Below are 27,244 nucleotides of genomic sequence, written 5' to 3' on the forward strand. Positions count from 1 at the left end.
CTTTCTTTTTATTATAATTTTCAGTTTTTGGGGAGAAGCATTTAGCAGCTCCTGCAATCGTGAAAAAAAAAAAAATCTTGAAAATAGGCGTCGATTTCTAGAAGGTTTAGCGATTTACACTGCGGCAGTTATGCGGATCAGGAAAAATTTAAAAATCACTTAAAGGGTTAAGATATATCGATTTATCACAGACCATTAAAGAAATTACAGTTGGACAATAAGTAAACCAAAGTTTAATGAGTTAATTTCAACAATATTTGTAAAACAGTCGGCGTGGTGATGAGGGAAAAACAAGCGGTAAAACATTGAAAAGTAAAAACGTCCGATTAAAAAAAAAGCTGCGGGAAGGAAAGTAGGATCCTTTTCACGTGATGTCCTTCAGCAGTGAATGACGAGTCTCCTTCAATCGTGGTCTGCACAAGAGTAAAACGGCCGAATGACACAGAGCTAGGCAGGCGCTGAAGATGGAGATAAGTAAGAATGACCTTCGGCCTCCGTATCGATCGAAGGATATTCCGGCCACAAGGCAACCTACACCACTTCCTAAGAGGGAGGAAGAACTCTGTTAGAAAAGTTTGAAGTTGTAAAATAATATGCACTGAATTCCATAGTTTATGCGTAGAGCCAATCATTTTAACCATTATGTCACACGATAGGACAGCAGAGTGCTGAGTGTAATCTGGGGAAAAATTCGTGTCCATGAAGTTGTGACGCATGAATAACACTTGGGGGCCCCCCCTACAATTTCTTTAACCTCTTCAAGTGCAGGCTTATTGAGATAAATAAATTTGTGATATATATAGCTGAGGTACTCTATATAGCGATAAATCTCAAACCCGTATCTTTACCAATATTTAGAAAATAAAGGGAAATTACTCTTCAAACCGTTTGACGAGGAAAAGGAAAATGCTGAGATAAAGGGAAAAGAAAATGAATGTCCATTTGCCCATTCATAGGGGTTTTTTATACTTCAAATACATATACAGACAAAAGTGCAAAAAACACAATGAACGTCAAAATACAAAATATAAAAAAACAATGAAAAGAAAACAAAATAAACACGCACTTTGTGACGTATACGGATTTTGCAATCCTTCCATCAGATCTAGATGAGATAACTTGTCTAGATAACAGATCTAGATTGAGATAAGTTGTCAATAAGGCTTTTCGAATAGACGTCATAATCACCACTTTTTCTATGGGGATCATCTTGTGCTTGTCCCTCAATGTTAAAATTGCTGAATTTACTGTAGGAATGCAGGAATTTGGTGGGGTTTTCCGCCAGTGATTTTAAAAATTGAATTCTGCATTTTCGAAACATTGAGTTCGCTTAGAGATACGGAGTGCAGAAAATTAAGTATAAATAATTGGCCGGACCTACTTTTGAGTTGGATATTCATGCAGTAACATTGTGCGATTTCAACATTTTATTTATATATTTTTAAGTACGAAAGTCAACTAATGTCTCCGTATAGTCTTATAATGTCCAACTGCATCAATACATATAGTTTAGGACGTTTCGAAATTAATTATGGGCCCATTAATTACACTGAAGAAATTCCGCAGCTTTATTCAAGCATGTTTTGAAGCAAAAACAGGCAGATCAATAACTTGAACTTCAAGAAAATTTATATATCCATCAAAAAGAGATTCATTTTTACGTTTCTTTAATTTAGATTTGCTTCTTTCATGAGTCGAGCAGCCCCAAAGCAGAATATGCCGAAATGTGCGACGTACGTCGCAGAACAATCTGGAAGAATTTTAAGAAAAGCGTAAAAAAACGTTATTATGTATATGTGAATTTTTACCGCAGAACATTTTCAGTCAGCTGAGGGATCGTTGCAGAACATCGCAAAACATTCTGCTTTGGGGTCGAGCAGGAAGTAGCCATATTGGTTACCTTTTATGTCCCTCAAGAAAGAGGGAAATATCACGTGATCCAAAAGCCTTAAAGCGCCTCGATGAGGTAAAGAACAGATCGGGAACCCAAATACATTTCTTCCATCCACTCTATATAGGCAGAGATCTCTCGTCAAAATATTTCCCCTGTATTATCCGGCATGACGGGTGAAATTCGAGTGAGATTACGGATAATTTTCAAATATCTGAACTCTAAAGCAGGATCCCCTCCAGCGGCGCTACGTAGCTTCAACCCGCGGAAAAACAGTTTTTGAGGTGTGGCTAGTCCAGCCAACACCTTCTAGAGCAAGGTGCTCTGCTTTAGAAAGTATTGGTCCAGCGCGGGCTATTTTAATGGTAGATTTTGCGTATCTACCTTTCTAAAACCGGTTTGTGCTGCAGGTGTCGACCCGGCTTTAGAATCAACTGAATTTGCTGAGTTGAAGCTCGTCTGTTTTCTGCATTTTAGGATCTTGTATTTTATGAAATACGTTGGTGACAGTTCGAATTTCAGGTTTGCTTTACCATTTCAAATATCAGATACAAAGTAAAATCGTTCTCGTAGATCAAGATGAGCGAAATAGGAAAAATTAGTAGACTGTAAAGCACTTTTGAACTGTTTGATCATCAGTTTAAGAGTTGAATAAGCAGAGAAATTAAAATATAGAATTGCCAAACATGATGCTGGAATAATAAAGCCACAGCATATATACATTTAGTTCTTCGATCTCAGATAATGCAAAAAAAGTGCAAATCACAGTAGCTGTATTTCATATTAGACTAGTGATGTAGAGCGATCAGTAAAAGCTAAACTTTCATTACGCTATCAAATTTTTGGACAAAACATCGTTTACTAGTGAAAAAATTTATTCCTATTCGCGTATTTATTCAGTATTCAAGATATTAATCCGTCCAAATGGTTCTGACGTAATATTACGTCGAAAATTCTATGAGAGAAATACAAAACGCCATTCTTTCGTTTTCCAAGTGTGTGTGTGCCGATTTGAGATAAGAATGTAACCTTGAATTTTTGTGCGAGTACATGAAAACACGTTTTCCACTCGAAAAATCTTTTCCTTTTTTTCTATGGTTGTGTCTGCTTGAAGGGTCGTACATTATGGAATAATTTCGTAGAGAGGATTTAGTTTTAAATCCACTCTACGAAATTATTCTGACTAGTGCGTTATCAAAATATTGGGAAGGCTTAAAAATATTGTGGGGGCCGGGAGGTTATTATCGAGATAGTGTTAAATATTGGGTGGGCCGGATGCAAGTTTACGCCTATGATAATTCGTCATTATATAACTCGCTAACAGTCTATTTAGCATTGTATAGTTATTTGTCCCTCAGATTATACTCGATATAGTTCTTTTCCGACAAGATATTACGCTTGAGAATTAATTTCATATTTTGTACTTGATAAAGGTTTCATTTCACGTCGTTGATTTATGCATGGTACTAGAATCAAAATGCTCAGTTTAAGTGAAGGGGATTAAATTCAGGGGTGTCGGAATATTGAACCCGTGGTGCTTGGCTTGAGCTTCGTGTAAAAATTCGAATTTCTCAATAATGTCTATTGTTCTCGAATGCATGCCAAAAATACAGGGAAATGCTCGAGCACTCCATGACTCTGATGTAACAGTTAGTTTTACTTACGTAGTTATATAACAGTCCCTAATGAAACAAAAAAAAAAAAAAAAAAATTTAGGTATCAAATACTTGTTCCTATGCCAAAAATTGCTACTTACTGTAATGACTAATATTCAATCATAGACTTCCCCCAATATCTCCACGTATACATCTTTGTTATCGAATCGCTAAAACCTGTTTGCGCAAGTAATCCTTTGTACTCTATAAGCATATAAAAAAATTTAGAACTGGATTTACCTTCCCCTCCCGTTTTCACAACCCCCCCTCTCCAGGGGTTCCCACTTTTGGTAAATTCTTGTGTATCGGGGGATATACATTTCATTGAAAGAAGGAGCGAGAACAAAAACATTGGAGAGGTTAAACTGATACGTCTTCTGATGAGTATTATGTAATAATTATTGAGAGCCTTGCTTTTTTCTGCACATGACGGGAATGGACCAGGCTCCAACATTCAAAAAGCTGGCCTCCCCGATTTTTATGGCATGCCGGCTTATGTGGGAAAACGCGGCAATTTCACATCTACTACACGATTTAAATAAAGATCAACACGATCAGAAAGAGATAATGTGGGCCAGGAAATAGACTCTGAAATTAGGAAAAACAATTTGAGGTCAAAATCTCTATCTGAGGATTATTACTAGTTACGGCAACTATTATTCGCATCTAAAAACTGTTAAGTAAAGTAATAACGAGATATTCAATTAGGTATCAAAAAGAAAAACTGAACAGCTAACAAAGCAAGTGCATTTTTTCAAGACAAGAAACTGATTTGCGATACCTTACCTAAACCTTGATATGTTCCACCAAGAATTCCTTGGATAGTTGCTCCAGTACCCATCGAAGAAATTTCTTCCCCGTAAGACGTTATCGTGGTATAGATGAGTCCGTACGTTATTCCATGTAGGATTTCTATCGGCAGTACCATCCAAGGATCGCTGATCAAGTAGTAAGCTCCGAACCTGGCTCCGAACGTAGCGAAAGTCAGCGTGACGATATGCCAGTGGCCCAGTTTCGAAATGAGCCAGCCAGATACGTACATGAAAGGGGCTTCGCCGAATAAGCAGTCTACTGCGAGGGCTAGACCCATCTGCACCCTGCTACTGCCGAGCATCTCCATGTACCAGATAACATAGTTTGTCGCGTAAGCGTTGAGCACGCCCATGAAGAATACATTGATTTCCATGAGCACGAAGTGCCAGTGAGCCATGATCCTCCTAACGTCGCCCAACATACTTTCCGACTGTTTGGCAGGTGGGAAATCCATGAAATATAGATTTATTAAGAAAAAAATCGATAGAATTGCCATGATGTACCAACCAGACGAGTAGTCTTCGTGTAGAGAGCTACCGGTTACGAAGTCGTTGAGGAAACCTGTCAATGGGGCAATCGAACCCCAACCAACAGCTGCCCAAAGTCTCTGCCGGCCGAAATCTGATTTACTGTCTCTAAGTTTTTCGTAGCAAGCCGTGTCTGATAACGTGTACAGAGCACCTTGGCACATGGAACTGACGAGAGCAAACATGCAGAACGTCCAGAACTGGTAGGTTCGATAAAGACGATTTTCATCCACCTCTTTTGCGCAGAACTTCGTTTTTCTGTCGTACTGTAAATGGCATTGTGAAGACGAGGCATTGCAAGAATGCTTCTTCCAGTGCCTGCTGGATTTATCGTAATACACAAAGCTGTCTGGAAGGACGTCGACAACTCCTGCCACTTTGAGATCCCATTGGGAATACGTGGACTTTATACGATAAGCCATAGTGAAATTTAAATCATCCTGTGGGAATCCCTCGCAGTGACTGAAGGCATCTTTATTTTTGGAGGCGGAGCAGTAGAGGGTGTTTTCGGCTTGCAGATCGACGCAGTACTGAAACGACTGATAACACTCTGCATCTGGCACCAAGTTGCCACACATCAGATGGCATTTGTAAAGTTTTTCTCCGTTGTTGCTGCTGCTGCTGGGAACATAATTCGCATGTCGTTTTGCTCGTGGCTTCCGATTTTCGCTTCTTGTGGCTCTCATCGAGAGGGCTGTCACGGACTCATCACTCGAGGAATGGACTTCATCCGATAGCTCGTTTGTATGTATGAGGTGAATATCTTTGATGTCACTAATCTCACTTCTATACTGAAAGAAATAAGAGGAGCTATCAAAGATATGATTTTTTAATAGTGTTATTTACTTCAACTGAGCTTATTTTTTACAGAAGGAAACTTTCTTTTTTTTTTTAAATAAATTTTTCAACGGTTTCTGAATCGTTAGAATGAGCTCTGATTATGCAACAGGGTGTATTCAAACGGGAATATTTTTTGGTAGAAATTACAATTTATAGTTAGTCGTCTCTCAGAATTGCATTGCACAGTAGAAACTCTCGATAACGGACACCAGGGCCGGAACTAGAGAGGGCGGGCCAACAGCCCGGCCAGAAAAATTTAGTGGGTGCGGCAGTTTTAACAAGGGAACAAAGAAAAAACACTGGTATAAAATTATCGAATATGCAAGTTGTGGGGACGGCAAAATTCCTAGTTACGGCCCTGACGGATACTCACGGAACCAAAAATTTTGTTCGCTAACGGGAGTGTTCGTTTATGGTTTAAAAGTCTCACCACAGAGCAACAGGCTACAACGGTACAATTATTCAATCATTACACTTCACTCATAGCTCGAAAAATAGATAGCAGCATTATGACAAGCATTACATAGAAACAAACTTCATCGTTTTAGTACATACAAGTTCTAATGTTATATAAATCAAAAGGTAACATTTCCACTAAATTTTCTTTCAAAACGGAACATTTCCAAAATTTAGAGATAACTCCCTTTAAACGTTGATCAAGAAACAATTTGAATATTTTTCTACCACTCCCATGCGCTATACGAGTTGGGCTATCTTCCACTTCCGTAAAGCAGTCCATTCTGGAGGAATAAGTTTTTTTACTTCTACAGTAAATTTAGTAGTTTTGGAAATGCTCCCTTTTGAAAATAAGCTCAACCGACGATGATACCATATGCTTTGAAATAGAAACCTTAAACGTCAATGAGCCGACCGAGTATGGAATTTAATCATCAAAATGTTAGTTACCTGTAAGTGGAGCCCCCAATTGATGTCGTAGGCCCTGGGTGGTGGTCCCACATATCGTAGAATATTTCGAGACAACCTGTTTCTCGCATCTTTGGCAGACACGTCCGCGTATTCGTGTTGAGTCGATGCTACTGGGTTTTCGGTGTTGACATCGATCGGAGGTAGGACCAACATCAACATATTGACTAGGATCTCCATGCATAACAGAATTCCGATGAGGATCTTCATGCGGTTGAGGTAATCGGCAAGCATTCCGAAGACAGGTTTGGACAAGGTTGTAGAGAACTGCATGCATGTCGACAATAGACCAACAGTGGTAGCCGAACATCCCAGTGAGGATTTCGCGTAAACTGGCAAATAGGGTACGACGCCAACGTGAGCTGCTTGAAAAACGACACAAGTTTTTTTTTAAAAAGAGCATTTTGTTTCAAAAGTTCGTTCATAAATTATTTTGCATGAGGAAAAAAAATGGATGACTTGCCTCCATTTAACAGGAAGTAGTGCATCTTGAAAGGCACGAAAACTTTTTCCACGCTCCAGCAGCTGTAACTTTCACTCTCGAGGCTTCCGTCTGACACTTGAGACCTTCAAATTTCGAGAAAATATTAAAAAAAAAAAAACCACGTATACAAACTCAAATGTGAATTCATTGCATAGGGAAACATCTTGTTCAATGTCGCAGTCACACATTCGAAGCCCATAAATCAACGACCCATGAAATAAAACCATTTCATTGCATGCATGTTGGATTCCTAAATTTGATATTCAGCAGTACATTCACCAATGGACATTTTCATGGAAGGCTAGAACATGCCAACGGCTCACTGCAAAGAATGGATAGATCATAACGAGATCAGTGTGTAAGCCTTGGATTTCAACTATAAACTCCCGAGATTGATATCTTTGGATGATCTTTATTTGCAATATCAGTGATAATTTTAAAAAATAAAGGAGGTCTCATTATATTCGAAAAAGGAAAGGGACAGAAACATTAAGGGGGGGGGGGAGGGTACAGTACACATAAAATAGAATAGATTTCTCTTTTGCCCTTACCCTCTATGTTTTATATTATACAATAAGATTTTCGTTTTGTTGTATCCTTGTATATTATAATATGGTAAGTAAGATAACATGAGATGGCACGCCCTCCCCCCGCAATTGCTTCTATAAAATATACCTCATTAATGTACATTAATTTTTCTTAACGAAACCCCGGAACTTTTCTCTATATAATAACTCACAACCACATCTCGTCTGTTATCACCACAAAGTGTGAATCGCGACAGTACCCAATTGTCCAGGGAAAATTAATTGAATTTTTTTTTTTTAATTTTGACTTAAAATAAAGTGTTCCGGACTCTGAAACGAAGCTGGGTTGGAAGAGATCTCGGCAACGGGGGAAATCGAATGGCAAAGTTCTGGCATTCATTCATTTATATACGCTGTGATTCCACGATTCCCCTTATTGAATTTTACTGGTGATCCTATAGCAATACTTGTAATTAGAAAAAGTATCAAAATAATGTGTAGAACTCGGATACATCATTCATATTGCAAGGGGTTGTATATAGACCAGTTACCAAGCTGGGACAACCTGGGGCATCACTCCAGGACCCCGAGCAGAATGGGGCCCCAAACGTACCTTTTTCTAAGCATAGCCCTTTCAGGGCCCCCTTTCAAGAAAAAGTCTGCCCTGGGCCCGAGAAGGCAAGTTGCGGCCCTGGTTGTATAGTTATTGAAATTAAAAATTACTTTTTATACGGACACCCGTGTCCACAAAAACCCAATTATAAAGTTGTTGCTCAGGCTTTCTTCAGGCCAACAAAAAAATTCACTGGTGACAGATAATGGCGTTACGACGTTGTCGAAGATCTTATAGCTAAATACGGCTTCGACCGTAGTCGCATAGTCGGGATGTGTGAAGCCGGCTGGTCATACCGAGTAATAGGCGGCCACCTGCATCTTACGAACACGGCTGTGCAAAGGTGCTGGCAGCAATGGTTGCTGCAAGGAATGAGGGCTCATTAAAGCCAAGTTGCAGGAATGCGAGGCAAGATCGGATGATTGTGCGACAGGCCCAATCTGGAGGCGCTTGGCTGAGGCGGCGTTTAAGACGTCTGTCTTTAGACGACTCTGGTGGTGTGGGGGTTACAGTAGTGTCGTTGCCGATCATCAGGACTGGCATCACATTTTTAAGCGATGAATCTCACTCCAGTCTTGGAGCAGTTGACCATCGGATCCGTGTGGGGAGGGGAAGCGGCCAGTTGTCCTAATCAGCCTTTGTTTTACAGAGGCATACAGCTATTACCCCTGGTGTGATGTTGACGACAGCAGCTCGCCTCTAGTCATCCTGCGCCCAACTTTAACGCGACCGGCCGCAGAATCATCAATATATCATTGAACTGTTACTCTTCATGGCACGTCATCCTGGGGCAATCTTCCAACAAGATAATGCCAGATTTGATTGCTTGGTTGACATTCACTGAATTTTTGAAAGCCCTAACTTCGAACTCATTGAATTCCAATTGTGATTTTTAAAAAAAGTATCCATTCCTTGGAGGGTCGTCACGGAGCTCCTCCAAGAAAAGAACTTCAAAAATATCATCCAAATGAAGAAAGTTGAGAGAATATAACACGTCGCAAAATTAGAAATGCCAATAACTGCAAGTCTTCTGACAGTCATGAGGCCACACGACAACGTGCGCTACGTGGAAGGAATGAATAGACTTGCCTACTTTACTATATATCCCTCTAAGATGCGTATTAGAAAGACAAATTGAGATGAAGAAAAAAACCTACTTGACAAGGGAATAGAGAAATAATGGATAGGGGAAAACAAGGCTTCGCGATGATGAGAAAAGTAGAAAGCACAGGTAGAGCCACAATGAGTTTTTTCTTTCCATTTAGAGATGTCCCGTTCGTGATCATTAAGGGGTTAAATCGACAAACTCTTATTTGACAGCCGTTTTTCGACGTGATATATGAGCTAAAAAAAACGAAGTAGCTGGGTACAATTTGTTTCCAACCAGCACACAATGATTTGCTATGAGTTTGATGCTGCCGAAATGAATGAATTGAACTGTAGTAAATCTGATACTGCACTGCATTATTCATAACTAATGAATGGCAATAATTGAGCACATGATTAAGCAGAAAATATCGTTTATAAATACCCATATTCTTGCCAAGACTCGAACTCCGGACTCAAGCATCTGAAGACTGATCCACCAATCATTCGGGAATCGGTTCATCATACATATTAAGGATTGTACAAACTAATATTTGCCAAAGAATTATCCTAAACAGTCACAGTTCAGCTTTGAGGAGCACGATTTATTTTCTGTTAAGCATCGAAGTACAAAAAAAAATGTGTGAACAAAATGGACACTTGGTAAATTTTTTTTTTTTGGAGAAGGATTTCAATCGATCAGCTCTCTAATATTTTAAAAGAAGCTATCGAACCAATGTAAATTGTGCCTAGATGAAATATCGGGCGTTGTCTAGGTTTTCCTCTAATATCTGTAACGCTAAGGAGTGGACGTTGCAAAGGAATAAATGTTGGGAAATGCATTGTTTGGGAAACATGGAAACGAAAGTATATAATATGAAATTTGTTGTCAAAGCCGAAAAACCATTTTGCCATCGGACAGTTTTTTTTTTACCATTTGGAGCTTCAGTTGATCTTTCATGATACGACTGTACGGGCGTATGGACTCCTATCGCAAGCAAAAGTGGTACACCTCATTCACAATTTGAAAAAAAAGATGGTAGCATTACTCACTTGCCCCTGAAAGGGAGATAAAATCTAGGGCAGTGCGGCCGCACGGGGCACCGCTCTATAAGGGGCACAAAATTCGCTCTATGAAAGGACGCAAGAAAAAAACACAACTTTGTCGACCAAGAAAACCATGAGTAGGGAGCGTCAAAAAATAGGTCCCGCACCGGTAGAGATTTTTTTTCTTGAACCTGGATGAAACGGTGGCACAATTTCCACAATGATGTTGTGATAACTATTTTTTAAGAAGTTTCGAAGTTCTCCAACAAAGTCACTAATGAGTTCTTGTTTGGGATTGTGTACAAGTGGTATTTGGCCGATCTCGGCCAAGACTGTAGATATGCTTAGAGAACATACAGAAGATGGATTTTATTATTTGTGGACACCCGATGTATAAGTGTGAATGGTAATTCAATCATATCACTCACTTCACTTCTGAAATATAGATGGCACCCCTAAAAAAAAAAAAAAAAAAAAAAAAAAAATCAAACACTACATACGCACTCAGACTTACGTACACAGTTACACATCCGGCACAACTCACTAGGTAGTATATTAGTGATTACGTCACGCTTGCGCCAGTGGAAAGCGCATTGGCGCAGAAAAAACGCATCAGTGTAGACATAGCTAATCGCCCATAGATGGTGATAGACCCGAGTTGTACTTGGTTTGAAAGAAAAAGTGTGATTTAGCGATTTTTTCATTTCTGCAATGTTAGAGATATGGCAGTTCAGTCAACCCTCAGTGTGAGAACTTAATTTGTTCCTGAAGTCTGTTCGTAAACAAATCGTTCGCAAATCGTAATAATTCTTCCCCATGGGAATCAATGTAAAATGATTTAATAAGTTTTTGGGATTCCGAAGATTTTTAACCCCTTTACAATCACGGACGTAATATTGCGTCCAAATGCCAGTGGAATGAGTTCAAACACGAAATGTATTTTATTCCCTTTCTTCACCATCGCGAAGCGTTATAGTAACAATATCTCAACTGAGGTTTTTTTTCCGCTCTATACTCCCGATAATGATTTTTCCCCCACACATCTTTCTACTATATGCATGTAAGAGCGAAAGAGAACACTGAGGGTGAAAAGAGAACTTATCTACACACACTTTACATATTATATATACTTCCTTTTATATTTGTTTTTTCCTTTACCCCCTTTTTTAACGTGCGGGTTAGGTTGAGTCAAGATTACCAGATTTATCGCCGATTCGTCAAATAGAGATAATTCAAATTTCTTGCCAAAAGCTTATACGTGAAGTGGCTAGTGTGACCTTTTACAACCGCCCTTGTGTATAACCTATAGTTATCATTAAACTTAACACACGGGAAGGAAAATAACCATAGTTCAAAAGAGATGAAGCACAAATGAAATGAAAACCATGAAAAGGCAAAATATGGTTTCGTGAATATTTATCATCTATAATTTCAGTGCCAAAGCCATCAAAATCTCCGCTTGCAACAATATCTGGCCACAAAATATATCTAAGACAAGTTGATGGTTCTATAAGACACTTGCTGCCAAGCTCAGAAAATAAGAGCTATGTAATGTAGGATGATAAAATGGTGTTTCCAGAAGTCACTGTTGGTTCCATGTCAGATATCATTGCAAAAATTCACTGAAAAAGTTCATTGCTTCAGAGCTCCATAAAGTTTGAAATAACCTGTTGATCGACGGATTTCAATCGAATTCAGTCAAGAAAAAAACGATCTCGGATTTCTGAAACATGCTTCCTCCGGGATTTAGACAGTTTTGCGTTTTTGTAAACCGAGATTAGCTCACAAGCCGAATCATTTTTTGTTTTACGTAAACCGAGACGTTCGTAAACCGAGGGTTGACTATACCGAATTATGTTTAGATGGATGATCGCTCGTTCAGGAATAACAATTTCAATTAAACAGGAATTGATAATATGAATTGCATAAAATTTAAGTAATTTCATGGCTTAATGAACGGTGTCGAGAAATTGAATATCGATTTTCATTAAATCTTCACGTGCAATACTTCTATTCGTATTAACAAGTGGAAATTAAAAAATAAAATGCGTATGGGTTTTTTTTTTTACTTAGTAATACATTTAACAGCGAAAAAAAAATAAACATCCAATTCACTTCCCCTTGTTTTCAGACGCTACGTAGGGCGATATTCTGTTGATTCAGATGCATATCGTATATAATGGTCAATTACTTCATCTTTATTTCAAGGTTATTCTTGATAAGTTATCAAAAGCGTAAAAAAAAAAGTTATCTGTTGTAATGTTTATATGTAACGTCCACGAACATCAGCAGCAGTCCGGAAACATTTAACATCCACGCGGCAAAATGGGATGATCATCAGCACAGGTTTGTCTTATTATTTTATGAATGATCCGAAAATTTGACCGATTTCATTTGATACGATAACACTACATTCGCCGAGATCTTTAACTCGCATGAACTATCGTAATTTACGGTAAATAAGCCGCCGAGATGTTAAAGCCGCATCCAGAAAAATGATCCGAAAAATTGTTTTCGTAGAAGAGCCGTGGAAAATCTTTGTATGATCTGCATGTTATTTTCATTCAAGAACGAAAAACCTAATATTTGAATTAAAGCTTTTGTACGTTTAAGCTGCCGTTTTAAACAGTAAATGCGCAGCTTTGCATATATGTACAGAACTTTTTCAAAATCGTGTTGCTGATATTATTCATAAATTTCTAGTTTTACGCATTTTTTGGAAAAGAAATGCTAGGAAAAATATTGACATGAAGCACACAAGAAAACTTTCCGTAATACTAGAAATCACATACAAAGAGAGTTTCTCTTTCATCCTTTAAATTAAACGAATAACCAACATAAAATAAAAACTTTAGCTTTTTTTTAAAAAGTCAAGTTTTTCTGAAAATTTCATTACATATGATTTTATTATACTGATAAACATTAGACTTTTATCCCAGAGTAAAAAGTATTTTTTAAACAGCAATAAATTGAAATTTTGACTACGAATTAAAAAAAAATTGGTATCAGTCATTAATAGTTATATATATATAAATAACTATTAATGACTGATAACAATTTTATTTTCGATTCGTTTTCAAAAGTTAAATTTATTGCTGTTTACTTATAAGTAACCTACTGTGTGAACAAAAATAGGTCGCAAATAAAACAAATTTAGCATTTGGAATTTTTTATTTAACGGTTTTCAAACTACGGGCTAGGACATACGGGTCCCAGTCGTAATCGGTGCTGGGATGCTTGTGGGACTTATATGTTCAATTAGTGGTCAAAGCTGTATAAGTAACGACTTAATTACGGCAAATCACGGTACTGAAACCATTATAATAGAAAACGAAGATAATATCGATTCGGGCTACAATTTATCAAATAATATTTCAATACATAGATACGATGCACTATTTCCGATCAATATCTGCACTTTTACTTGTCACTACGTTGTATCGCAAGTTCATTCACTCAATGCTTATCGCAAAAACTGATTATCCTTCATTTTTTTTATCCACCGATGAACCAATATAGAATCAAATGACTCATGAAATAACAATTGTCACTATTGTTTGTTGGAAGGGCATTCTGAATTATGCAATTCATTATATTTAGTCACGCGACTTGAGACTGTCAAGTTACAAAACGTGCTTATGACCATGTCCGGATAGAAATAGAAAAATACCATACATGACATATACAGGGCAATTTCTTAATTCCCTTAGCCTCATTTTGCTGGCAAATCGTCGATTCTAGAGGCATACTTCCAATTAGAAAAATTATCCAAATAACGTGTGGACTTTTTGTGGAAATCAATTATATTGCAAGAGAGGCTGTATAGTTACTAAAATAAAAACATTAACTTTTTGTACAGACACCGTGCCCAAAAACCCAATAAGTTGTTACGCTGTATCGCCTGAGGCTAACAAAAAATTTCCACGTCTCCAAGTACAATATTCGCCGATATATTTGAATTCAAATACCCGAGGAAACTTGGGAAAGAACAGCATAAATAAGGGAAAGAAGGGTTGTCCGTTAGTTTATGCTGTTCTTCCTTCTGATTCTTGAATTCAAATATCTGTAGATATTGCACTTGAGCACAGAGATTACACTATAAAAGTTTTATAAAAGACCTTTTACAAAACTTAAAAACCACCAATAATCCTATCGTTACATTTGCACCAATGTAACCGATACACTGTTTCTGTATTAGCAATCAGCATTTTCTAGTTTTATAAAACTTACATTTCTGAGGTTGGAATTACACTATGAAAGTTTTTTTTATTGGCCTAGGGAGAGGCAGGGCAACGACTTTCTAATTGGGTTTTTGAAAACAGGGTATCCGTACTATGAGTTTCACGAGCTCCCTTTCGAAAATTTTAGAAATTATCAAAAGGAAATTGGTGAAGTAGATAGACGGGAATAGTCGGAAAACCGGGTTCAGGAAGGGGTAGTCATGTGTAACCAACCTAATTTGATTCTATGATCACGTGATTAAGGCTTTAGGTAAGGGCAAAAAAATGTATTGTTTATCTTGATTTCCGGAAAGCATTCGATCGGGTCCACATGGTAAAATAGCATTTACATAAGATTGGAGGCAACTTGCTGAATTGGATGGAATCGTGGCTAAGAGATAGGTCACAACGGGTTATGATGAACGGAGAATTGTCTGATTGGACAAGTGTCACAAGTGTCCTTTGCCCCTAGACTTTTTTCACTTTTTATCGATAAACTCGACCATCGATCTCGCGTATCGATGGGATTGTTAGCAAATTTGCAGATGACTTGAAGCTAAGGAGTACGGGGGGGGGGGTAGTCGGGAATCAAAGCGATAGGGAGTGAAGGGCTCCAGAGACCAACTTAAACAGGATTGCAGCATGGGCAAATGGAGCGATTCATTTGTGCATGTGAGCATGGCATTTAGTGTTGACAAGTGCATGGTGTCATTTCTTATCTAATGCGCAAGCCTCGGAGTCGAGTTCACATGAATGTGCTTTGCTAGTGAGACTTACATGTTTCTGCACTTAAAGCTATGCGATTTCCGGTGTTTGAAAGGGCTTAGAGTTCTGGCCATCCCAAGACGTTTCCTAAAAAGTTTTATAATTTTGTGATGTGTAGTTAAAGCTGTAGACAGTCTAGAACAAGCCGAATTCGATAAAACAAATTTTCAGACACAATTTATGGTTAATAACTGAAACATTATATCCATTGCTTTTTGGCAATGATTGAAAGCATACTTCAAATCATTTAATTAACAAAGCCTTACCATATGAACCGAGAGAAACATACTTCTATAAATTTTACTCGTATGACAATTCATTTATACGCACGAATTTTTAGTCCCGTCTCTTACGGTTGCCGATTACGTAACCAGCAGATTCTCCGACAATTTTCACGGGCAGCGATTCTTAATGTCTCGTCACGAGATCTTCCTTTCCTTTCACTCAAATGCTCAGAACATTGTGATCAGTCGTGACACGCTATTGCGCTTACAAGCCCATTATATGGCATAGGCACGCAAAACCAGTTGCACGTTAAAATGAGCCCCTTTTTCTTGTTGACATGAAAATCGTAAATTTTTTATATAAAGACAAAACTTTACTTTCCATAGAATCAACCGAAGGCAAGAAATGTCGACAGCGGAGCCGGAAAATCGCACGGAAGCGGATATCTCCAAGAAAAAATTCCAAATCAACAAGAAGCTCCTTCCAATCAAGTTCCACTATTTCATATTTTTCGCAGGTGAGTAGACACATTAGTTTTTCGGATGAAAGTAATATTGCCGATTATGAACAACAGTTTTTTATCCGATTAACATTTACCGAATGACAGTTGTTACACGCAGCCCCACGTATATTCAGAAAATATTTAGTACCATATGAAAATAACTATTTAGAAATTATTCAAAGACATATTCCGGTATAATATAGATGCTCAACCTGTGGCCAGCCGGCCGAATTTGGTCCTCGGAGTCATCTGACGTGACCCACAACCTCATACTTAGTTTTGTAAAAATGAAGCAAGCGGCATATTCCCAGATTACTTAAGTGCTCTTAGACTTCTAGAGATGTGCCGCAGGTCACTGAAGTGGTGTACGGCATACAGAGCCACAAGATGATTAGTTAGCCGGGACAAGCACGGGATTTGTCGCCCCCTTCTGATGTTGGAGAAGTAAAAGGGTCAAATAATTCTCACCCCCTCTGATCCGGCACAAGCGGCGCCAGATCCCCCATGTTCCCCTTAGTTGCGGCCCTGGCACATTTTCAGATCACTTAAATGATCTGAATGCAGTGCCAGTCACTTGACCCATTTTTAACCGCTTAAATTCGTGAATAAATTGTACAATTTTATGTATGATAACTAGTTATTTAATCCTACGATGTTACCTAAAAAAATCTACGCTTAATGATACCAATACAAACTACATCTCTTACGGTCGTATTCACCGACTGGTCAAATTATTAGAGATCAACAAGGATTGGCTAAAAATCCCGAATTTCACCAATCCGTTTCGACCTCCAATCCTTTCACTTACGATTGCAGTTTAAACTGTCGGTGAATACGGCAGTTAAACGTGTATAGGTACTATTTTAAGGGTTAAATAACATTTGAGAAGTTTGAAACAATGGGCATTATTTACAAAAGAAATTGTAAATTTACATTACTTTAGCAAGCTTAATTTTTAAATTAATATAAATTAACTTGATTTAATTAAAATAATTAGATTAGTTACGATTTCGAGAAACCTCATGTACCGTGGTGAAAAAAAAAAATCATGGGGGGGGGGGGGGGAAATGCCAAATCGAAAAATCAGTACAAAATTTCCATTTTTGAAAAGTCATAAAAAATTAACTTTCTTTGTAAGCAAATTTGCGCGCGCACACACACACACAAAGACCTTTTGATTTCCAAAAAAAAGTTCGTACAAAAATTTAAAAGAAAATTTTCAATTAATTTTCATATAAACAAAGCGTTGCGCAAATGCAGTCAAAAAATGGTTGCGACTCATGCCACATCTACAGATGACTTAAGTAGCCCGATTTGTTGTCATTGAGCTTATATTACTGGAGGGAGCATCGAGCCGCAGCGAAGGGGTCAACATCGAATGCAAGGAAATCACGTGACTCGTTGAATAACAGTTCCTGCCTGACAATTTCCCAATTGAAATGTACAGTTCAGTCTCTAAATATATCGCGTTTTAAAATTAAAAAAAAGGATAGAGAACTAACTCATCTAAAGATGAAAAATAATTGAATTGTTTATTTCATTAATACTGGAATTATTTCTTTCTTCAATATGCTGAAAATTTTCATTAATTATGACATTTTTTCATTAATTATCTCTTTCGTTAATTAATTATCTCTTTCATTAATGCTGAAATTATCTTTCATTAATGCTGGAGTTAATTCCAGAAAGAAATAATCCCAAGATATAATTCCAGAATCAATGAATCATCGCTTTCATTAATTCTGGAATCATCACTTTCATCTCTCTCAATGCTGGATAATTTTGAAAAATTATCACTTTTAATATTCTAGAATTAGCTTATCTATGCTGAAATTATTTCTTTCGCTTATTGTTTCAAACTCCTATTTATGCTATTAGAAAATAACAGATTGCTCAGGTATTTCAACGAGTCACGTGATCTCCCGACGAATGATGTTCTCAGCACTGCCAAGGCTGAGACCACTGACGTCGTACTCCCTCCATACGGTAATATAAGCTCTATGGGAGTTGTTCCAGAACACGAATGGACCGCGACGCACGTTTCCAAATCAGTGAAGTGGTCCGCATTCTTCTAAAGATTGAACGCCATTGACTTGAGTGATCTGCAGCATATTCCCAAATTACTTCAGTAACCCGCGGCACAGTTTGAAAATCACTTGAGTGGACCGTGACGAGTTTTCAAAACATGAAATATTTTTAACGTGATCCCCACGCATTCCCAAGGGATCAGCATGATCCATCCAGGGAATATTTTAGTGTTAGTAAACATCCATGCCCGAACCGGGATTCGAACCCAGACCTGCACAGTGAGAAGCTAGTTCCCTAACCACTCTACTGCCAGGCGGCAATAGAGTGGTTAGGGAACTAGCCCGCACTCCCTTGATAGACCATACAGTCGGCCCCCCGTATTCGCGGGGGTTACGTTCCGGGGGTGACCGCGAATAACCGAAACCATAGTTTCTTCTTGTATATCTCGTTTATTGAATATTATGGGAAAGAGCAGGGTGACGCAGAGGACAGAACGAAATGTAAAATAAGGTGCAGCGATTGTTGGCGATGTTTTCTGAAAGAACATTGTGATTTCTGTTTGTCGTGTCTTCTTCATATCATCAAGTATGTTGTAATATGACAAGGCTTCCTCTACCAATTTTTCTAAATGTGAAGAGCGTATCATATGGGGATCTATGCCATGAAAACAATCCATTGCTGATTTGAACGTGCGAAGCCTTTCCGCTGTGTCACATGGTGAACCTGTGTCTTCTACTTCTTTATCTTATACAAATACAAATACAAATACAACGCCACAACAGGCAAAATGCCCAACGAGGTGGCTGATAAAAAGATGCCCATAAAAATATGGTTGTCATATGTTTCAAAAATACAGCAACCCAATTAAAAATGCAAACAACACAAATTACAAACAATATATACACATGATAAAATATTATACGATGCCCATAAAGATTACTTATGGTTGTCTTATTCTAAGAATGGATAGCTTCTCGATTTACCCCAACATGTTTATCGTATTTCTTTTTAAACGTGTCAATTGTGTTACAATTTACTACCTCCGGGGGTAAGCTATTCCATTTATTAACAACAAATCTTGATCTTCATCTGGTACCGCTTCATTTTCAGGAGCAGTCAACCTGCATTAATTCCTCCTCGGTCAACACCTCTTAATTGCTATTAATTTAGCTGTTCGACTTCCTCTATATCAATATCGTTGAACCCTTCTCCACCCACCTGTTTCGCTAACATAACAATGTCTTTTATAGTCTCTTCAGTTGGCTCTGCAGAAGTGGTTGTATCCTTTAGTGCACATTGTGGCAAAAGGTTAATCCAATCCAAGAGGACTGTCTCTCTTGGGGGATGCCACGGCTCTGGTGATGACAGTAATGTCATTAGCGAGCCATTCTAAATATGAACAACTAAAATGTTGTAAAAAAAAAAAAAAACATGAATGACGATTTCTGAGTGTTGAAAAAAAAAGAATACGGGGGGGGGGCCGACTGTACTAGACTTATTGATTTCTCCAAGTGACTTTATTCTCCTTCCATGTTTAACTCTTTATATCCTGACGGTACTTTAAAAAGTATCAGGTTAGATAATTTGTTTACAACTAATTGTTTCTAAAACATTGTTTTTTGTTTTTAATTAGAACTGAAATGACCTACCAAATAATTCACATTATAACTATATTATCATTTTTTATTTAAAATATATTATATTATCACACTTTGTGAAGAGAAGTAAAATAATAAATTAAAATCAATGTCATATATAAAAAGGTTAAAAGATCCTAATACGTGGATATTTCTCTCCCCATAGCACTCGCATGCGTGCTACCATACAGAACAATATATGCTAAACAGCTGGGCGTCTCCGGGACAGAGATGGGAATTACATTTGCTATCGTACCGATGGTCAAAGTTTTTGTTAATCCCATTTGTGGAGGTATTGTGGACCGGTACAAAAAGTTTCGTGTCACCCTATACGTGATCCTTCTGCTGGTAGCATTGTCGCATTTGTCTCTGACATTCATTCCTCTCCGCAGTGCCGGCGATAACAAAACCATTACTGTCAACGCTTCGAACCAAATGTCTTTTGACAACGATTCTATATACGAAGAGTTAACGTTTAAAGGACGCATCATTGATTGGGGACCAGAGCGTACGAAATGCGACATCCGTTGCGATCAACTAATAAAATTCGAGCTTGGGAACATCACTTATTTGAATTGCACCTGGTTGAACGAGAAGCAAAGTGAAAGATGCGGGGTCATATCAACTAAACTCGTGCCAGTCACGCACCAAAACATAGCGTTGCGATATTGCGATGACATAATAGCTTTGAGCATAGGAATGATGTCACAAGATAGGAAAAATCTATTGCCGGAGGTCAGTTCTTGTCTGGGCAACGCGACATATAACTGTATATTAGAACTTTGCAGCATCACTGATATGTATTCTAACGATGAATCAAAAATTAGTGCGCCGACACCCCCTCCTTTCCAATCTTTGCAGTTTTGGTCGTTTCTTTTGCTGATGATCATCTCAAACTCTGCCTTCTGTGCGGTCATCTTTCTCGTGGACGTCGTTTGCTACGAGCTCCTCGACGAGCAACCAGAAAAATATGGACAACAGAGACTCTGGGGAGCTATCGGATGGGGCATCGGGAGCCTTCTCGCCGGTTACTTCAACGAGTTATTCACTGGAGACTCGGAAACCGTGGACTACACTCCTTGCTTTTACTTACTAGTTGTTCTCACGATCATTGACATCATACCGTTGCATTTCGTGCGGGTTGAAAAAGTCAAGTATTCCCAAAACATAACGAAAGATGTCGCCAGATTGATACGACAACCAGATTTTCTGGTCTACGCAGTGATAATCTTCAGCATCGGAGCTCTGAGCGGCTTGATATGGAACTACGAATTCTGGTTCCTCGAGGACCTGGAAGCCAGTCAAATGCTCCTTGGGTTGACACAGACCGTTCAATGCTTTCTTTCGGAAGTACCATGCTTTTTCTTGGCTGGATGGGTGTGCAAGAAATTCGGACACGGCCACTGTAATACCATAGCCTTCTTTTTCTTCTTCCTACGTTACATCGTATATGTACCTATGAAGAATCCTTGGCTAGCTCTGCCAGCCGGGATGCTTCATGGACCGACGTTTGGTCTGTTCTTCGCTGCGATGACCGCTTTGGCGAAGGAAAAAGCTCTACCCGGAACAGAAGCAACCGTGCAAGCCGTTTTCGCTGTCATATTTGAAGCCATTGGTGAGTATACGAGATCATTATTTTTATGCCTGTATACATGCTAATTTCGTTACGAACCCCCAGAACCTTCGATGGGACTTTACGTTAAGACTTGAAAGGGGGCCCCCTTGTCTTCACAAATTTATTAAATTTGTACTTTAACCCCTTCACTCCGGAGGTACACATAAGTACCTGATTTTTTAACGGTTTTTAATGATTCTTTTTTCAAGACCTTTCATTTGCACCTATAAATCAAATGGTCCTAGTAAAGATATTAACCCAAATTAATTTTTTTAAAGGCATTTTGACATACGATAAACACATAAAAAAATAAGTCAGTTTTGACTCAGTTTTGTCAGGAGGTATAGAAAATAATTGAGGTTGATCTCTGGATCAACTGAGGAGGAAAAAGTGTATCAAACAAGAAAAAAAAAATCACTGATCTCGAAGTCACGACATAAAAAAGGTAAGATATACATACATATATATACTATAAGAGAGGCACCAATAAAAGGACGGACTCATTGTCCTCCATCTTGAACCAAAAAAAAAAGTATTGCTTCAAGCGGGCGGGGGGGGGGGGGGTACAATGAGTTTCTTCCAAAGAAATCAAGTTACTAACCACCTTCAAAAAAAACACATTCAAAGTACTTTCAGAAACTGATTGAAATAGCATGAAAAAAAGGTATTTTCTTTCGATATTTTAATTTTTTCACGAAAATATGAAAAAACATTTGTTGGGTAGGGGGGACACGAGCCCCCTATGCCCTCCGCATTCCTGTGCAAGTGACGTCTAATCACTGAAAAAAGAGAAACAGTGATCGGTTGTAGCAATAATACTGACGTCACAGTTCACTCAAAGCTGACACGAGTCAGCCTAAAGCTTCAAGGAGCTTTAAGTATGTGTGTCTAATGCGATTCAGGTATATCTCAACCTATGACTTAACCAGTCATCTAGCAATGACGTATAATTGCGTCATTAGGCTGTATAGCAGGGAACTTCAACAGTTTTCGACCCGTGAACATCTCTCTAAAACAACTCTGGTGCAGTCTTAAACTCGACTCAGCATAATAATTTTGACGGGCTTGAATAGTTGACCAAGACCGCTCAATGAGTACGAATTCACATACATATAAGCACGAAGCATTCTTGGTGCTCACTGAAACAATTTCTAAATTATGGGGATATTTTATGAATTTAGCTGCTACTACGACTACTACTAAACCGTACATGCACCTCGTACACATTCCTCTACGGAATTTTTAACGAATCGGCACATGCCGTAATGTGTGTTCTGAGTATGTGGTCCTGAAGTATTTGAGTTGCGCTTGTTTCCTGTTCGTGCTGCCATCTGTCTTCCATTTCCTGAAGTTAAATGATTGAAATGCTTGAATTTTCAGTTTTGTCAATATCGTGTTGTAGGTCTGCCTGCCTGTTCTCTGGAGAGACTTTCAAATGGGGGGACCAGCTCGCATTTGTGCCTCGAAGCTGGAAAACCGAAGAAAACCTGTTTCAACTGAAGTTTTTTTTTGTATGTTTAGTACAAAGTGTATTTGCCATTAGAAAGTTATTCTTAGAGATTTGACCTTCCTCCATTGATACAATTCAATTTCAGGTGTAGCAGCTGGCAGCATACTCGGAGGTGTTGGTATAGACAGAGTAGGTAGCAGGATGACGTTTCTGTATGCAGCTATATTCAGTTTCTGCATGATTTTCGTCAATGTTATTGTGCTAGGGCTTCTTGGGATCAAATCTAGCAAAGGTAGGATTTTAAAAACAAAATTGTATTTGGACATCGTTATTGCATACCTAAGATACACAATTTTCGGAAAGAATCCGTGACAAAACAAAACGTTCTTTTGATACGCCTTCATTTTTTTTAACAGCATTTCGATTTTCCCAAATTATTGAATTTTGATGGTTTTTCTTTAAAAATAGATTAATTTATCGACTGAATTTTTGTTTTGTGCATTAGGGAAAGCAGAAACATTCGGAAACAACTCGAAGAATCTGAATGTAGAACAGAAAGATCGATATATCCAACGGAGCACTATAGATGGAGCTTCGAAGTCTTTATAGGAACAGTCGCCGACTTTACCAACGCAATGCAATCAAGGACCTACGCAAGAGATCCACAGTTGGTGGGAGGAACATAAGTGTGTAAGGATGATGTCACTCTCCGCTACCATACAAAGGTTTTTAACAACTGGCTGTTGCGAAGATTTTTTTTTTTGTTTGGAAAGAGAAAATTCAACTTATTTTGCGGGAAATCGAACCCAAGTCCTTTCACTTTCCGGGTGAATGCACTAGACATCAAATTCAACGAATCATTCAATTCATCTTCGCAACAGCTAGTTCTTAAAACCTTCGTATGGAAGTGGGGAGTGACGTTATCCGTCTATGTACGGTCCCGTTCAGTGCACACGAGTTCCAAGGAAAGATTGAGATTTTCGTTGCCTTCGTAGTCTAGGGCGTTCAGCCGGAAAGTGAAAGGCAGTTGAATTTTGAATTTTCTCTTTCCAAAAAAAAAAATAATTCATCTTCGCAACAGCCAGTTGTTAACATCCATAAGTGTGTCTGGGAGAGATCAGCATTAATTCTTCGTTCCCTCCAATTTTACCGCTAACAGTCGAAAAAAAATTATCCCTTGTTTATTGCAAACCTAATCACGTTTGTTCAGGAAAAAAGTTACGTTTTAAATCTTGAGGGTATAGGGGGCACATGTCCCCTTTACGTTTTGACGCCTTGAAGAATGACGTTTTCTAATCTTGGCGAGTTCGTCTGTTATACAGTAAAACCTAAGTTAGACACCTACGGTTCCATTAAAATCTGTCCAAGTTTTAAAAGTGTCTAAGAGGTACAGTATTGTGGATATTGTTATAGGATTATGGTTTGTTCCCATTCAAAACCATCCAATGTAGGATACAGAGGTGTCCAAATTGACGTCTTTACTATACTTTTTTTTTGAAGCTGAGAGACACCCAAATCCCATCGCCATATGACACTCTCAAAGCGCTTTTTACGTATCTCTCGTTTTATTCTTCCAATGAATGAGAGTAATTTCTTTTTTAACGGGCCTTGATCCTAGGCTGGGACTCCATGCTAAAATTTTCTATAGAAGGTTCTATAAATGTAAAAAAATAACATTCATATCGGGACCCAGGGATATGAGGGCCCGTTTGTCTCAAAAATGGCATCGATCTACACAGATCTAATTTTAATGAACTAAGTCAGTGGTTTTCAAAGTGTTACGTTGCGATTCCTAGGGATGTCAACATCCTCTATCAGGGACGTCGCGAGAAGTTAGTGTACTACAAGAATCTTCAACCACTCGCACAGCTCAGGCGACATTTTCAGTTTTAGTCAGGCCCGAGGGTCACTAAGCTATACTAAACATGTTATCAAAGAGTGCGGGCAGGCCACAAGTATCCCACAGATGGTCATGCGTTGAAGACCTGTAGTGTAATGATTTGTGCCTGTTTTCAGTGCTTTGAGTGATTCTCACCTAGACTTATGGGGGGGCGGTTGGAAAAAGTTTGAGCAACAGTGAACTAAGCCACTGAAATGAGAACAAAACGGGTGAAAGTGAAGAGTAAAGTACCATTGACATAAGTTATCTTAGACATAAATCTAAGAGCCCTCCACCCTCTAAAACTCGATTTCTATTGAGTTTTTTTTGGATAATCAGAGTTTTCAGTAATCCGAGGTGGCCTCGTTCCCGTTTACCTCTGACTATCCAGACTCTACTGTAGAGGGTTACAAGTGTACGTTGCTGCATACGAACACGGATGCATTGATGCAATTACGATTGATTAAAAATCAAATAACATCGATTCTATTCAAGAAAAGCTCATGTCAAGCTATATTTGGATAGATTTTAAGCCATATTTAATAAAATTTTGTATCATTGGACGAGCTTTTTTTTTAATGATTTAAATCTATTTGATCATTTTTCTGTCTGCCCACCCAATCTTTGAACAAGGCTCCTATGGTCAGAATTTTCTTCAAGATTCTCCAAGGCCTTTTTAGAAGCAACCCCCTCTTCCCCCCCCCCCACACACACACACAAACACACTGTATTTAACTTCCGTTGAAAAAATTAAAATATGGTCCAAAAAAAACAAAAAATTTCGAAAACCCACGACTGATGCTAGAGACCAACAAGCCTGCCCTCTGTGTGTGTGTGTGTGTGTGTGTGTGGGGGGGGGGGGGTCATGCATTCGATACCATGAGAAAAATTCATCAGGGCGTCGAGGGCGTTCGTCGGATCATGGCCTCATATTGCCATCATCAGTAATGCTCACAATCTCATAGTTTTGGACAGCTTTCTTTATAACAATGCTCTGCTGAACAAATCTCGCATATTTGATTGGCTATTTTAAAATCATTTAACAGCAGCGGAATTCGATATTGCCCGTGAAATGACTAAAACACCGTTTTCGATATAGCTTTTACGCACAAATTAAAACCTGATGAGACATTTAAAAAAATAGATTTTTTTTGGCTTGGTATGTGTGAATCTATTTCACATCACTAGATATAGCCAGGACAGCAACTGGGGAGGAGAGTAGGCGGGTCTGGTGCATGGTACCAGGGGGTACAAATTCCACCCTTCAACATTGCTAGTAGGCGCCAAAATGCGCGCTTGACCAAGCATGTAGTTGCTGCACTGACCTTGTATAGCAGAAAGCCTCCGCGCGAAGCTTTGACGTCACCGAAGTCGCCCATTTTGTAGCCATTGGATATTTCAGTCCGACGTATGCGAAATCTAACTTTTCGCAGTATATTCAATGACTATAGGTGGAAGGAAGATACGAGCTTCGCGCAGAGGCTTTCTGCTATAAAAAGGTGTTGCCCGGTTTTTAGTCAAAGGATCCGGGGAGTATCAATTGTTTCCAAATTACTAATTCACTAGGATAACCAATATAGTAAGACAATAGTTTAGATATCTGACCTACTTCAAGATGGCGGAGCACTAGTTTACATTCAAATTTGAGAAAACTTTCTTAAAAAAAATTTATATTAATTCCAAAATATGACTGGAAAATAACCAATCAAAAAAAATGGATTTCACGGTTCTAAAAAAATGAATACTGTACGTGCGTTATTACTACCAGTATAATACTCATGAGTTTGGAATCATCTCCCCGAGCCAAATTACGATTTTTTGTTTCACGCGTCTAATTGAAAATCAATTTAAGGTGCCTCCGACTCAAGGCTTCCCACGTTCACTATCTCCCCTGATGAGACGTAAAACAAAGTTAAAACGTCGCCGTATCGATTTTGACACCCCCAGTGATTTTTAACGAACAAAGAGTAAACTCGGCGCCCTTCTGGGTCTGGTACCAGACCCCTCTGCCCACTAATTGCGGCTCTGGTTAGTTACGTGATTTCAGACATTAGAAATGATTTTATAATGAACTACATAAAAGCAGACAGGAGGTTGAATTCGAAAAGAACTAAGAACGATTTCTCATTCCACGTAATTATAGAAATTTCGTATTCATCGCGAGAGAGTATTTAAGAACAAACCGTGAGTGAATGCACCACTAAGAAAAAAAAAAACCAAACAAAACACCTCACTTGTCAGTGGGCTTGTTCTTCTCAGGATCGCTCATTTTCAGTGACAACACCTTCACGATTCGCCGAATAAATTATTATTTTTCTTGAAAAAAACTTCACCGAGCCATCGCCTTTCAATTCACCATGCGCACCCAGTAGCAGCAGCACAGAGAGGATTTCCCTGAGAAGTTGTTGGGAAGAAGCTGTAACCGCAAGCTTGTTAACTTGTGAACTAATGATGATGCTGGAAAAGTTGAGCTTTTATAACAGCGTTTTTTCTTTCTCCGAATGTCAACCTGCATG

The 27,244-nt window shown here is 38.6% G+C and overlaps 2 protein-coding genes across 2 annotated transcripts; one reads left to right on the forward strand and one right to left on the reverse strand.

The window, feature by feature from the left end:
• Positions 1-216: 216 nt before the first annotated feature.
• Positions 217-27,178, reverse strand: LOC149078958 (uncharacterized). The gene is made up of 5 exons (XM_089241192.1): positions 26,963-27,178; positions 7,114-7,217; positions 6,633-7,012; positions 4,333-5,677; positions 217-543 (listed from the first exon to the last, which is right to left on the reverse strand). The coding sequence occupies exons 1-5, from the start codon at positions 26,995-26,997 to the stop codon at positions 365-367; spliced, it is 2,043 nt and encodes a 680-aa protein (XP_089097318.1). The 5' UTR covers positions 26,998-27,178; the 3' UTR covers positions 217-364.
• LOC149078959 (major facilitator superfamily domain-containing protein 6-A-like) lies at positions 12,675-25,290 on the forward strand. Its single transcript, XM_089241191.1, has 5 exons — positions 12,675-12,753; positions 16,004-16,134; positions 19,951-21,399; positions 22,995-23,141; positions 23,355-25,290. Exons 2-5 carry the CDS (start codon positions 16,023-16,025, stop codon positions 23,456-23,458), a joined length of 1,812 nt encoding a protein of 603 aa, XP_089097317.1. The 5' UTR covers positions 12,675-12,753; positions 16,004-16,022; the 3' UTR covers positions 23,459-25,290.
• Positions 27,179-27,244: the final 66 nt, after the last annotated feature.

Source organism: Pholcus phalangioides, unplaced genomic scaffold (genome assembly GCF_987345545.1).
Source record: "Pholcus phalangioides strain wild (caught in Gottingen) unplaced genomic scaffold, Ppha-v1.0 ptg000013l_1, whole genome shotgun sequence".
In the NCBI taxonomy this organism is placed as follows: Eukaryota; Metazoa; Arthropoda; class Arachnida; order Araneae; family Pholcidae; genus Pholcus; species Pholcus phalangioides.